The following is a 13,797-nucleotide window of genomic DNA, read 5'->3' as shown; positions in this document are numbered from 1 at the left end:
TTATTGAAGGGTAATGAAGGTCAAAATGACCCTTGGCTGCAAACTGATATAAAAAGATGGGTTCATTAAGTCTCTGCAAAAGTGCTTAAGACCAATCTGTTCAATTAGCAGCAAAGCACTGCAGATTCCCTTCTTCAGATCAGCAACACATATTTAACACTTATGCAGTAACATTTTTGGCACAAGTAGGAAGAATGTTTCCCCACAGGTGGCATGAACAAAGGTAGAGAATAAAAAGCATAAAAGCTGGGAAAGAAAAGAGGGAGGAAACTGCAAGAAAGAGATACAGAAAACGGAAAAGAAAATGAATAGCAAAAGAACAAAAAGAAACAAAGGGAGGACCCTTTCATAAGGCACCCTCCATATTAAAAATTCATTAAACATAATATTCTGTAAATAAATGGATTAAAATCATGTATTACGTTTACCACCAAATAATTTTACCTAGAGCTCCAGTGGCAGCCACCAGTGGGGGCCACAGTGTTTTGTTTTGTTTTCCCCCAACAATGCCTCCGAAATGATGCTACATCCAGATATAGAATCATTCCAAGTGAGGCACTGTGGATTTAAATGGCCATTGCTTGTAGCTCTGCCACTGTTTGAAGTGGCAGGCAAACTATGTGTTAAAGAGCGAAAGGTTAAAAGAAAAATGCCGCTGCCACTTTCCCCAAGAACCTGCAGCCCATGAATCATCCCATGACCCCCAAATCAAGTCCTTGATTTTCTTCCACCCCCTGAAAACTAATCAATTGTTCTTCTTCCCTGTTGCCCAAACCCAGTGTCCTGCTTTTTGCTGAAAAGTTGTATACGGTTCAATCCTATGCAGGTTTAGACAGAAAAAAAGTCCACAATTCTCAGCATTCCCCAGCCAGCATGGGGAATGCTGGGAAATATATGACTTCTGTTTCTGTCGACATGCATGCGATTGCACCCTTAATGAACTCTTTGCCTCAGTCACAGCTAATTCAGAGTGAGGGTAATGTTTCCTGTAGCATATTGCCCTCACTCCGGATAGGCAGAGGGAGGGACTGCATGTTGGATGTTGGGTGGAGGAGGAAGGAGAATGCAGTTTCTATTGCAGCTGTTAGCACCACTGCTTAGGTAAGCTGCCTGAAACTTCAGAGTCCTCTTTGAACCCCACTCCTCAAATTGGTGAAGGTGGTATTTCCTTTTCATTGCCTACAAAGAGCAGTCTTCAGGTCAACCCAGATACCTATCAACAATCAAATGAAGCCAAACACCATTTGCTTTAAGCCAAACATTATTCTATGGCTTATAGTAGTGAAGTGACTTCAGTGCCTCTCCTATTACTACTGCCATTCAAAAATTTCACAAACACATAAAAAAAAATGTTTAAGTGGGTGTGAAGTTAATAAGATGAAGAAAAATTGCACATTTTCATAATATCCTAAAAGATATTGTTTTTGAGGAAATAAGTAGTAATATATAATCAGTGGATCCACCCACTTATACTAGAGAAATAGCCAGTGTGGTGTAGTGGCTACAGTGTTGGACTGGAACTCGGGAGATCCAGGTTCTAGTCCCCACTCAGCCATGGAAGCTCACTAGGTGACTTTGGGCCAGTCATAGACTCTCAGCCCAACCTACCTCACAGGGTTGTTGTTGTGGGGATATAATGGAGAGGCAGATTATGTACACCGCCTTGGGTTCCTTAAGGAGGAAAAAAGGCGGGATATAACTGTAATAAATAAAGAAATAAATAGTCTTATGAGACATGGCATTGGCAAACAAAATATAGAAGATTGTGCATAGGAACCGCTGCACCAATGGGTCACAGCTTGATGTGCTGGAACCTCGACATTGCATTGTTTTCATTTTGATACTATCATGCTAGGAATAGCCCCCCAGAAAGAGCCATCCACCACTTAGTGGTGATGCTCAGCATCACCCTATCCAAAGAAGTATCAGTGATTTGCACAGCATGCCAATCAGGCCAAAACAAAGTCAGTTAAGCAGAGGCCAGGTTAGGTGTAAGGTGACAGGGTGGCATAGAGAAAACTCTGTATGTCATTTTAGGGGTTTGTTTGGCCACTATAGAGTCAGCCATATTGGTGTAGCCAAGGCATCTGATGCACAGTAAGCTGTTAGCAATGGCAGGTGACACTGTGTGCCATCGCTACTGCGCATATTACCATTTACCTCAGCGATGACAATGCTTATGGGGCTCTTTCCACCATTCACTGGACAAGACATGCTTGGCATCAAGGAATCGGATATTAGTGGAGCACTCTGTGCAGTGCCAGTGTCAAGGCTAGGCATAGTCGGGCACTGGCTGAGGGCCCACACCCCAGCAGGGGGCTGCTGACAAGAGCCCCCTGGACTTGCTCCTCCTCTTCACCATCTCAACCCCCTTGTTCACCTGCCTCTTGCTCTGTCCCAGACCACAGCAGTGGTGAGAAGGTGGAGCAGTAAAAGACACCATCTATTTGCTCCCTGGTTCCCTGCCTGTCAAGCAAGCAAGCTGTAGCATTGAGGAGAAAGAGGATGAAGAGCAACAACAGTTGGTGACAATGGTGGTGAGAAGGTGGACTCACTGCAGGAGGGGGCCCACTGAGGGTGACTTGCCCTGCCTGAAAAAGCAGGGTCTGGACTGACTCGGTGTAAGCCCTGAAATGAGCCTTAGATAGATGAAGATTCAGTCATGTCAGTTCTCCTCACTCCCTGCTGAGCAACACACATAATGATCATGCCCTGGTTGAGATTTTTCCAACACACAAATTAGGGATCAGAAAGACTGGATAGCAGGATATTAGCATACTCTTTTATGCTAAATACTGTCCATAGGCAGGGAAATGTACTGTATGTGTCATTTCACTTCTCCTAGCAAGTAACGAGGCATTCTTGCAGATTAACGGCGCAAAATGAGAACTTCATCTAGGTTTTGCATTTCGGAAGAGTAGGTGTTGGGACTCTTGACAAACGTTGCTTTTTATTAGTCCTAAAGGGCACACAGACAGACTAAAAAAAAAAGACAGTTTCAAGCGTGCAGACAGATCAGCAGCCAAACTCAAAACTTTATCCCTGCAGTCGGGGTCCATAACAAGAGTTTTTTTTAAAAAAAATCTGCATTTTACATAATGAAAGGAGGTGGGGAGGGGGGATGCCCCAAATCTTGGAATCTTTGATAATGTGTCACTGTGCAGTTTTCTCAGTTTGATCTCTTCAGCTGTGTCCAATGGGGGATTAGTGATTTGCATAAGATGCAAATTAGGCCTAAACAGAGACAGTTAAGCAAGTTCATAAAAAGGCTGATTTGCAACATAAAAGTGCTGAGAATTGCTCTCTGTGGTTTGCAGGGTCCTGTAATCTGTTCCTCAGGAGAATTCACAAGCTCCATGGTAATGTTATTATGACATGATTTAACAATTAATTTTGCTGCATGAAATACAGACCTCAGTGTTGTTTCCGAACCACCAGATATAAGCTAGTGTTCCAACTTGACTGGGCCACAGTACTGCTGTGGCATTAACGTCTTTGTTCTTTGTTGTTACAAATGGCAGTGACAAATGGACATGTTCCAAAGGGCCTGGAAACAAGGAAGAATGGGGAAAAAATATGTACATGAGACCAGTTTTATGTATTGACATTCTTGTCTCATCGTCTCTCCCTCCCCAGTTTCAATAAGGGTTTCATACACCATCTTATTTCAACACTGGCTGCAATCCTATGGGTGCTTATTTTGGAGTAAGCTCCATTGAACTCACTGGGACTTACTGCTGAGTAAATAAGCATAGGATTGACTGATAAATTACTTCCATTTTGGCCTTCTTGTGAATCCTACATAGAATCATGGGGTTGGGAGGGGCCTACACGGCCATCGAGTCCAACCCCCTGCTCAGTGCAGGAAACCTGATTCCCAGGTGGTCTCCCATCCAAGTACTAACCAGGGCTGACCCTGCTTAGCTTCCGAGATCAGACGAGATTGGGCACATCCAGCCCTTTGATTTCAACATGTGATGATCCTACGCATGACACACTCACACTGGGAAATCATTGTCAATCATAGCTTCATAGCACATAAACTCGCAATGAACAATACAGTACATTAAGGCTCATTGTACGTAATGATCTGCACATGGAATTCATACACAGAAGTTGCTTTCACATAGGAATGCTGTGAACCAGCCCTGATCCCTACAACCAATTGTTTCATCATACATCCTAGTTTAGTACACATGCTAAAGTTGTTCAGCACAGGCACACGTTACAGCTGGACTCTTGAGCCAAACTACATGTTATACTAATTGATATTAATTAATTAATAGCATTTAGGTGAAGGTTAGCTTTTTCTTTATTTTAGTGTAAGTGTGTGTGGCCCAATTCAGATCAGGAACACTGCAGAATGGGATGGAAAGATTAAGTCTTCCACTCACCATTCTCCCCAGATTCCACCCCCATGGGGATTAGAAAAACAAAACTTGTCTCCATTGGCATAAAAATTCCCCTGCAAGGGGTGAGGAATTTGGGAGGAAATGGTGGGGAGAGGTTTGATTCTCCCCTCCCAGAGAGTGGTAGTCCCGATCTGGATTGAGGCCACACGCACTTAAACTAGAATAAAGAAAACACTAATGGTTAGCTATGAGACCAGTGTAACATGTAGTTTGGCTCTAAGCAATGCGCTTAAGGAGGTTTTGTGATGGTGTGCAGAAGTACAATTTATGATTAGGGTGGATACATCAAGGCAGCTTGAAAAGTTATGATTTCCTAGATGAATATCAGTTTAAGTTGAGGAAAATGAGCACAATCGTCCATATTATTTGAAGTAGCGTGTGAGAGAGGGGGGCAGGGAGTTCTTTTCCCATGTATTCACTCCCTGGTCAGTTGAATGTATTTATTTTTTTGTTTATTTGTTTATTTATTTATTTATTTACAATATTTGTGTACTGCTCCATATCTAAAACAGATTTCAGAGCGGTGAACACAAAAGTGTTGGGGTGGGTTAGGGTATTTTTTAAAAAAAATTATGGTAGAATTTTGTTTTAAATTGTTTTATGGTATGTTGTACATCGCCCAGAGTGGCTGGGTGACCAGCCAGATGGGCGATTAATAAATTTAATAATAAATAAATAAATAAAAGATAAAAAAGGAAAAGAATAAAAAGATTAAAACACCATATTATTGTTATGCTTTAAAATTATGCTTTTCAAAACAACAACAACAACAACAGCAACAACAACAGCAACAACAACAACAAAATGGCAATAGAAACCATGGCTGGTCAATTAAGGAATGCCTCCTGGAACAGTGCTGTTGTCCGGAGGCACCAGAAACAACACAGTGTTGGCGCCTGCCTGACCTCCAGGGACAGGGAGTTCCAAAGAAAGGAGGCCACCACACTGAAGGCTCTTCTCCTGGTGGACTCCAATTGGGCCATAGGTCCATGTGGAACCACCAGGAACATGCCTGATATGATATGAGCAAAGGATGCCTAATCATGATCAAAAGAACACATATCAAATGTCAATGCCAAAGAATATGCTTCCTGTTCTACACAGAGATTGCTCTCATTCTGTCAACCCATATTGCTGTGATAGAGAACACGCTTCATTTTCATAAGGTCCCAGGTTCAATTCCTGACCAGTTACAAGATATTGGGCAGGAGGACTAGCATGACAGCTTGGACTGATGCTGCTAATCAGAGACTGGTAGACCATGCTGAACTTGTTGCACTATTAATCTGACTCAATAAATGCAGCTTAATATGAGTGCTATCACCTTAGGCTCAGCTTAATATGAGTGCTATCACCTTAGGCTCAGCTTAATATGAGTGCTATCACCTTAGGGTCACTCCACCAAATGGATTACCAGGCCACTCAGTCCGATGGGATTTTTCAGGAAATAATCTGCATGTTTTAAAGCAGGAGCCAAAAATACAACCAAAAATGAGTAGGGAGTCGAATGGCCTTCCACCTAGTCTTTTGTCCTGGCATCTCCAGGCTCAGGTAGAGGATTTTGGACATTCACTGACACTGAGTGACATCGGGCTTCCTGCCATCAACTTAAGATGGATATCTGAATTTGAATTTTGGAGAACTGCTCATGTGATGCAAAATGTATTAGTTGCATGGCACAGACACATGCTGCACTGGCCAAATTAGGAGACCCCCCCACCCCCGGGTTGCAGTCTGTTAATCAATGGCAATGAAATCTAATATTTATTTATTTTATTTGTTTATTTAAAGTATATCTAGCCTGCTTTTCAGGGCAAGATCTATCCCAAGGTAGAGTACAACAATAAAATTTACATAATAAAAACTGACGCAGTTGTAAAAACACCAAATGTTCCAAAGAAACAATGAACACTAGCATAAAACAAAACCTACAACACAACTGCAGCTATAACCCAGTTCGATAAAAGTGATATTTAGACATTCACAATTAAATATCCAAATGTGGCCTTTGGTACCCTGTTGATGTGCAGCATTTTTATTTCAACCCAAATAAAAGGCTAAACAAATCCAGACACCTAGTTCTCATTAACACAGGAACATTCTGTCATGAATGCTGGTTCAACAAACGTATATTCTCCTTTGAGAGCTCCACTGTTTCTGATATTGATTAAAAAAAAAAAACTGAAGTAGGTAATTCTGATTAACTACTGCAATCAAGGTGCCAGAAGACAAAATTGCAGCTTAAAAAATGCAGTTTTGGAACAGCAGGTGGTGTTGTACTACTATCTACATGACATAGATAGCAAATGAAAATGTGCATAACTTTTACTGACAGAATTAGACAACTTTTGTCAGTCTTGGACAGATTGAACAGTCTTTGAGTCAATTCTTATTTAAATATTGTTAAATACTACCTTAAAAAAATAGATTTGCCTCCAGAAGTGCCATCGGGTTCATGGAACTGGCATATGCCTATTCTCTCACTTAATGCATGGCATATTGTTGTGTCCCCGATATGTATGATTTCAGGAACATATTTTCCAAATTTATTTGGCTGCCAAAAAAACTGGTTTTCTTAATTTGTTGAGATGAACAACATGGCTAGTATATGCTAGGTTTTGGACTTCTGAAAAGCCTTTTCTGTCAAACTGAAAATAATATGTGTGGTGTCCAAATAGGCAAACATTTGATTTCTAGCTGGGAAGGGGAATGCATACTTGGCAATAAAGCTTCATGGATGGATTGGTAGGATGTTTCCAGTTGTCCCAGGTGAAACTAGGTATGTGGGAGCACTGTGCTTCTCATGCAGCAGCCAGTGGAAGGGGCTCCTCCTGCCAGAGGGTAAGGATGTGCGAACTCACCCCTGTCTGGGTTCTCCGGATGCCCACTCAGCCCCTGACCCTGCTCGCCTGTCCCCGGACCAGGCTCAAAGCCCTCCCATACTTGGCGAGCAGCCTACACTCACCCCAGCAGCCTCATCGAGCTCTGCGGTTGCCATTTTTTTGAAAAATAAAACGGTGATTGCAAAAATGCAAGTTTTTGTTTGCGCAAAAATGTGCATTTTATGAATGCACATATTCTTGTGTGCAAAATGCGCATTTTTGAGAAGGTGCACATTTGTGTGTGTGCGTGCAAAAATGTGAATTTCTTGAAAAATGTGCATTTTCATGCACATGCAAATATGCGCATTTGCAAAAATGGACATTTTCGCATACATGACTATGCACAGCCGCAAAATGCACATTTTCACGTGTGTGCAAATATGTGCATTTCTGCAATCGCCATTTTATTTCTCAAAAACTGGTGACTGCAAAGCTCAACGAGGCCACCGGGGTGAGTGCAGGCCATTCGCCGAGTGCAGGCAAGGGGTGAGCAGGGGCAGGAGCTTGATGAGTGGGGCTCGGGGGTTCAGGTAGGGGTGGTTCCGACGGATTCCCAGACTGAATTGGGCACCCGCACCATCCCTACCAGAGGGTAGAGGGGCCTGGATTGTGGGATGGACTCTCGCTCAGTGGTAGAGCTCAATAATGCCTTGCATGCAGAAGGTCCTAGGATCAATCCTTGGCATCTCCAGTTACAAGGATCAGGTAGAAGGCGATGTGAAAGACCTCTGCCTGAGAATCTGGGGAGCCTCTGCCAATCAGGGCAGGCAGTATTTAGCTAGATGGACCAATGGTCTGATTTAGTATAAGGCAGCTGCCAGCTTCTCATGTGCTACAAGGTGTCCAATGTTCATGTATTATACAGGTGATCATGATCCTAACAGTGAACTTCACCACATTTACAGTGCTGCGTATATCTGTTTATTATACACACCTAGAGATGTACAGATTTTGTAAAATCCATTCTATCCACATTTCCTGGATTGTCAGGTACCTTTTGTTCAATTCTCTGCTCATTGAAGGAATCTAATTCTTCCCCAGTTTCCTGAATTTGCACAAATTTGCATTTGTGCAAATCTGTGCTTGCGAAAATGCACAAATCCCCCCTTCCCAATGCACAAATCCCCCCCCCCAAATGTGCATTTTCACAAGTGCATTTTCCCCCATTTCCCCTATGGGGGAAACGTGCATTTTTGGCTGTTTTAAAAAATTATGTATGTATTTTTCTACCAATAAATGTTCATAACATTCTGGAAAGTAAAAGAAAAACAAAAAAACTGGCCTGCAAGTCTACAGTATCCATGCAACTCAGGAAAAGCTGGTCTGCTGTGGAATCCGTGGGTCGAATTCATAGAAATTTGAAATTTGATTACATTGCAGATTTTTCCAACATCTTTATTCACGCATAGACTAAATTTGTATTAGAACATTGGTTTGTAATTATACTTTTATTTCATTTGTAATTGTTTCCCAGATTTTTGAAATAGAGTTTTGGCACTTCCTTTTATAGGCATAAAGAAGAGTCACAACCATTTTTTAAAAAAACCTTCAAAGGATATACGAATTGGCTATCCTGGGCAGACATCATTAGCTTCTGTACCATAAGGAAAGGAAAGGAAAGGAAAGGAAAGGAAAGGAAAGGAAAGGAAAGGAAAGGAAAGGAAAGGAAAGGAAAGGTTCCTCCTGTGCAAGCACCAAGTCATTGCTGACTCCTAGAAGGACACCGCTTTCACTGGCGTTTTCATGGCAGACTGTAGTGGGGTGGTTTGCCATAGCCTTCCCCAGTCGTGACTACCTTTCCCCCAGCAAGCTGGGTACTCATTTTACCAACCTCGGAAGGATGGAGGGCTGAGTCGACCTGAGCGGGTACCTGGGACTCGGCTTCCACTGGGATCGAACTCAGGTCGTGGGGAGAGTTTCGGTTGCAGTACTGCCACCTACCACTCTGCACCACACGAGGCTCAGGAAAAAAGAGACCGCCTCCCCACCCTTGCCCCACCTGCATGATCAGTCTCAGCATCTCCAGCAACCACCCTTGTGCCTCCTAGACTACAGCCTAGTAGGATCTACAATTACTACAGCTGCTTGTGAATTGGGAAATCTCATGAGTGATACAGTCTGTGACCCCCCTGGGAGTGCCAGCACCACTTTATTACTTTTTTTTTGCATTCTGTTCCAGTGTTGTACTGTGGTGATCAAATGATATGGTGGGAAAACCTTTCACAAGAGGGGAGTAACCCAGACAATGACTTTTCCGTTGCAACTCATGGCCTACATTAGCAGACAGCTATTCCATCAAGTGCCTCATGAGCTTGCAAACAAAAAAGTGCACAGTGGTAACAGGCCCCAGTGGAATTGTCTCCTGTCAAATTGCAGCAGGCCACCTGGCTCCATGTTGTCTGAGACCCTCAGAGCCTCTCTGGGGATATTACCAGACCTCTGTTTGTTTGCGGTGACCTTTACAAGCAAGGCACGGCAGTTGTTTCCCTGGTAGTTCCATAAAGATGGGAATGCATAAGAGGTAGAGAAGCCAATTTTATCTTTTTATCTTTTTTTATTTTGGTTCGTGCTATTAAAATACCAGTTTTAATGGATTTTATATAGTTGTTTAGCTGTATGCTACTTTGGTAGCACATTGCTGAAAAGTGATCTATAAATTCCAGATAATAACAATGAATACACTTTATTTATTTAAATAAACATTGCCAGACCTTGTCTACTTTGTTCCAGGCACCATGGGATGCTTGTTCTATGAGCACACTTTTCCCCAAACTTCAGGCCATTTCAATGGCCTTCAAATAAACTTTTCCCCAGAATGCAGATTGCATGGAATGTTTACCGTTGCATTTGAATCTTTCATATATTCCTGTAAACGTAACCTGTGTCAACATGCTTTCCATTTATTTCCTTTGTGGAAGTCCTTAAAACCTCTTATCAAAGTCCAATTAAGTACAGATGCCTATATATTTTTCTGAATAATACACTCATGCAAAGTATTCTTTGCTGTTGTTGCTGCCTGTATTTTTAATTTAATTTCCAAATAAAATAAAATTCCATGGGGAAAACCAATGGAATCCAGCTCTCACACTCTGTCCACCACAGAAAACTGTAGACAGATCTCCTGGGCAAGGCTTCCTCGCACACAGCAGCATACAGAACACAGGCCCAAGACATTTTGCTGTTTCAGGCAAAGCCCAAATAGCTGTCCCAATCCCCACCAACAGTTTTAAAACTATTGTTGTACTATTCAGACTGTTAATTGAATTCATGGCGCATGGTGTGGAGAATGTGGATAGGGATACATTTTTGTCTCTCTCTCAAAGTATGAGAACCCAAGGTCATCCCATGAAGCTTATTGGTGGGAGATTCAGGAGAGATAAAAGGAAGTACTTCTTCACACAGCACATAGTTAAACTATGGAATTTGCCACCACAGGATGTAGTGATGGCCACTGCATTGGATTGCTTTAACAGGGGGTTAGACAAGTTCCTAGAGGAAAAGGCTATCAATGGCTACTAGTCTTGATGGCTATGTGCTACCTCCAGTACCAGAGACAGTGAGCTTTTGTACATCAGTTGCTGGGGAACATGGGTTGGAGGGTGCTGTTGCGCTCATGCGCTGGTTGTGGGTGCCTGGTTGACAGCTGGTTGGCCACTGTGTGAACAGAATGCTGGACTAGGTGGACCCTTAGTCTGATCCAGCATGGTTCTTCTTATGTTCTTATGATCTATTCCTTCCTGCCTGCCTTCCTTTCCAAGGCTGAAATTCTATATATGCTTTCTTGAGAGTAAGTAATATTGAACTCAGTGGGACCTACTTCTGAGTAGACCTACACAAGATTGCTCTGCATAGCCTGCCCACCCACGCCCCTCTCTTTCCCTGTCCTTCTTTCCTTCCCAACCTCTCTCAGACACAAAAGCTCAACCCCAATTAAGAGAAAGTTATCTTTAAAATATTTCATATACCAACAGTAATAACATACAATTTACATGCAAGTACAGGACAGCACTGTCAGCCCCCAGGTTGTTTTCCACCTGCGCTGTTACTCGGAAAATCCCCACATTCTGGTAGATATGCTTGATCCCATCTTCTGTGGAGCTGAGATTGGCATACGACACAGCACTGCCATCTCCAAAATCGACACGGATTATTGATCTTTGAATATCACCCTAAAACAGAGAAGCAGAGAAAACCTGAAGTTAATAAAATTGGTATGAAATCCAGGATCATTTGACTATTCACCATTTTTAAGGGATTCATGCATGCAAATGAGGATCTAAAATGTATAGGGATAGGTAGAGTCTAGGGCTGGTCTCCTTTCATATTGTTTCAGGATTTCAACCAAATCTGGGGTTGGGGGAGGGCATTCAGTTGGCCCCTAAGTAAAACCAGTGGAGGATGGTGGTTCCAGTTTTGGAGGGGTGGTGATTCCATTCTGGGTGTTAGAACCAGCCAGAGCTCTAAAGGTGCTATCCAAAATGAACCCATTTGGGGGATAGGTTTCAGCACCTTGGATAGAAACTTTACAGCTCTGGCTGGCTCTAACTAAAACCCGGAATGGAATCACCATCCCTCCAAAAGTGGAGCCACAGCCTCCACTGAGTAAAACTCAAGAAAAGGCATGAAATGATTTGGAAGTGGGAAAATGATTCAGCACGAGTGAAGAGGCTTAAAAGTCTCTCTCTCTCTCTCTCTCTCTCTCTCTCTCTCTCTGCGTGTGTGTGTGTGTGTGTGTAGGTGTGAGCTTCTTACTTTTTTCCTTTTCCTTTTCTTTTTTAAATGCATATTTTAAGCTGCAAAGAAACCTGGCTGCTTTTTTTTTAAAAAAAGTGCTACACAAAAAACTCAAAAGCAAAAATAAAAAAATAAGATGCTCCAGTCATGCCAGAATTGTAAGCGTTGCATCCCCCCAAACCATTTCAGGGATCATTTGGGGGGACTGAATCACGACTTCTAAAATGGCTACCCCTCATTTGCCATCTGTGAATGGGATGGCAAATTGGGAGCATTTATGCCTGTGACGTTGCATAAAAGGGCTTATTTAGAGCTGCCATTTGTGTAAATAGCTCCCTTACAGAAAAGAACAAGGCAACATTTTCTGCGAACCGGCTGGCGGCTTGGCCCAAACAGGGCTGAGTGGCCAGCGGGGGTCCATCAAGGGGCACATGAGGCAGACCCAGGTAAGTTCCCTCTTTGCTATGAAATTGTTCTTGTTCGTTTATAGGTAAGTGTGTGTGATCTACATATTTTTTTTAAAAAATGTTGCGGCGGGGGGAGAGAGGATTAATAATTGATTGATTGATTGATTAATTAATTAATTAATTAAAATATGTATTGGCCACCTTACAGATTAGCAGCCCTCCCAACAATGCAACAATATTTGTATTTTACAACAATAAAATTCATATAATAAAAACAGCAAATATTCCAGAAAACAACAGGCAACAGCATAAGGAAAAACCTAAAATACATAATAGCAGCTACAACCCAGTCTGATAAAACATAATCAGGGGAAGGCCAAAGTAAACAAGTAAGTTTTCCAGGCCTTCCTAAAAGCCCAGTGATGAGGTCTTGCACACCCCAGATAACAATTCATTCCAGAGCTGTGGGGCCCTTACAGAAAAGGATCTCTCTTGTATACTAGTCCACTTAACTGCCCTCAAAGGTGGGCAGGTGAGAAGGGCCTCTCATACATGATATTATACACATCTTTCTCTTATAAGGTCAAAATTGACTCCTTAGAATTATGCTGTATAGGTATCTTGAAAAAAAGCAAAGTAAGTTTTGAAATTTTATGCAACAACAAATTCAAACATAAGCCCCACTGAGGTCAATCTGATTTACTCCCAGGTCAGCATGTACAGCAGGGGTGTTGAACCTCTTTCAGTCCAAGGGCTGAATTCCATGCTGGAGAAGCTCTCAGGGGCTTCATTCCAGTGGTGGATGTTGCCAAAATCAAAAAGGGGCAGGACCATCAGTACCAGCATCTTTTAACGTAAAGTTCGTACTATCAGTAACTCAGCCTTCGGGGGAGTCATTTCAATCTTTTAGAAATGGGAAAAGCCTCACAAAAGCCAGGAAACCACTATTCACTGGTTGGGGGGGGGGGATTTATTTATTTATTTATTTATTTTTATTAAATTTATTAATCGCCCATCTGGCTGGTCACCCAGCCACTCTGGGTGATGTACAACATACAATAAAACAGTTTAAAACAATAAAATTCTACAGTAAAAACATTTTTTAAAATACCCTAACCCACCCCAAATGCCTGCCTGAACAACCACGTTTTTAAGGTGTGGCGGAAGCTCATTAAAGAGGGGGCATGGCGGAGTTCCCTAGGGAGGGAGTTCCACAGAGTGGGGGCCACCACAGAAAAGGCCCTCTGCCTCGTCCCCACCAGTCTAGCTGTCCTGGCTGGTGGGACAGACAGAAGGCCATCCGAGGCTGATCTTGTTAAGTGGCCTGTCTGGTGTTGCTGGAGGCGCTCCTTAAGATAGGCT

General features: G+C 42.5%; 1 protein-coding gene across 2 annotated transcripts in view; it reads right to left on the bottom strand.

Annotated features, from left to right (window-relative positions):
- Positions 1-13,797, bottom strand: part of SORCS1 (sortilin related VPS10 domain containing receptor 1) — a 618,971-nt gene that overhangs the window by 58,823 nt on the left and 546,351 nt on the right. For both annotated transcript variants that reach the window (XM_084841982.1, XM_084841983.1), the window contains exons 19-20: positions 11,277-11,463; positions 3,414-3,547 (exon numbers count right to left, since the gene is read on the bottom strand). In XM_084841982.1, the coding sequence (XP_084698108.1) occupies positions 3,414-3,547; positions 11,277-11,463 (321 nt within the window). The remainder of the gene's footprint in view (positions 1-3,413; positions 3,548-11,276; positions 11,464-13,797) is intronic.

Source organism: Heloderma suspectum, chromosome 3 (assembly GCF_057233095.1).
Source record: "Heloderma suspectum isolate Gila_16-S chromosome 3, 16-S_ref, whole genome shotgun sequence".
Classification (NCBI taxonomy): domain Eukaryota; kingdom Metazoa; phylum Chordata; class Lepidosauria; order Squamata; family Helodermatidae; genus Heloderma; species Heloderma suspectum.
The sequence above is the reverse complement of the archived record's forward strand: the minus strand, read 5'-3'. Positions and strand labels throughout refer to the sequence as shown.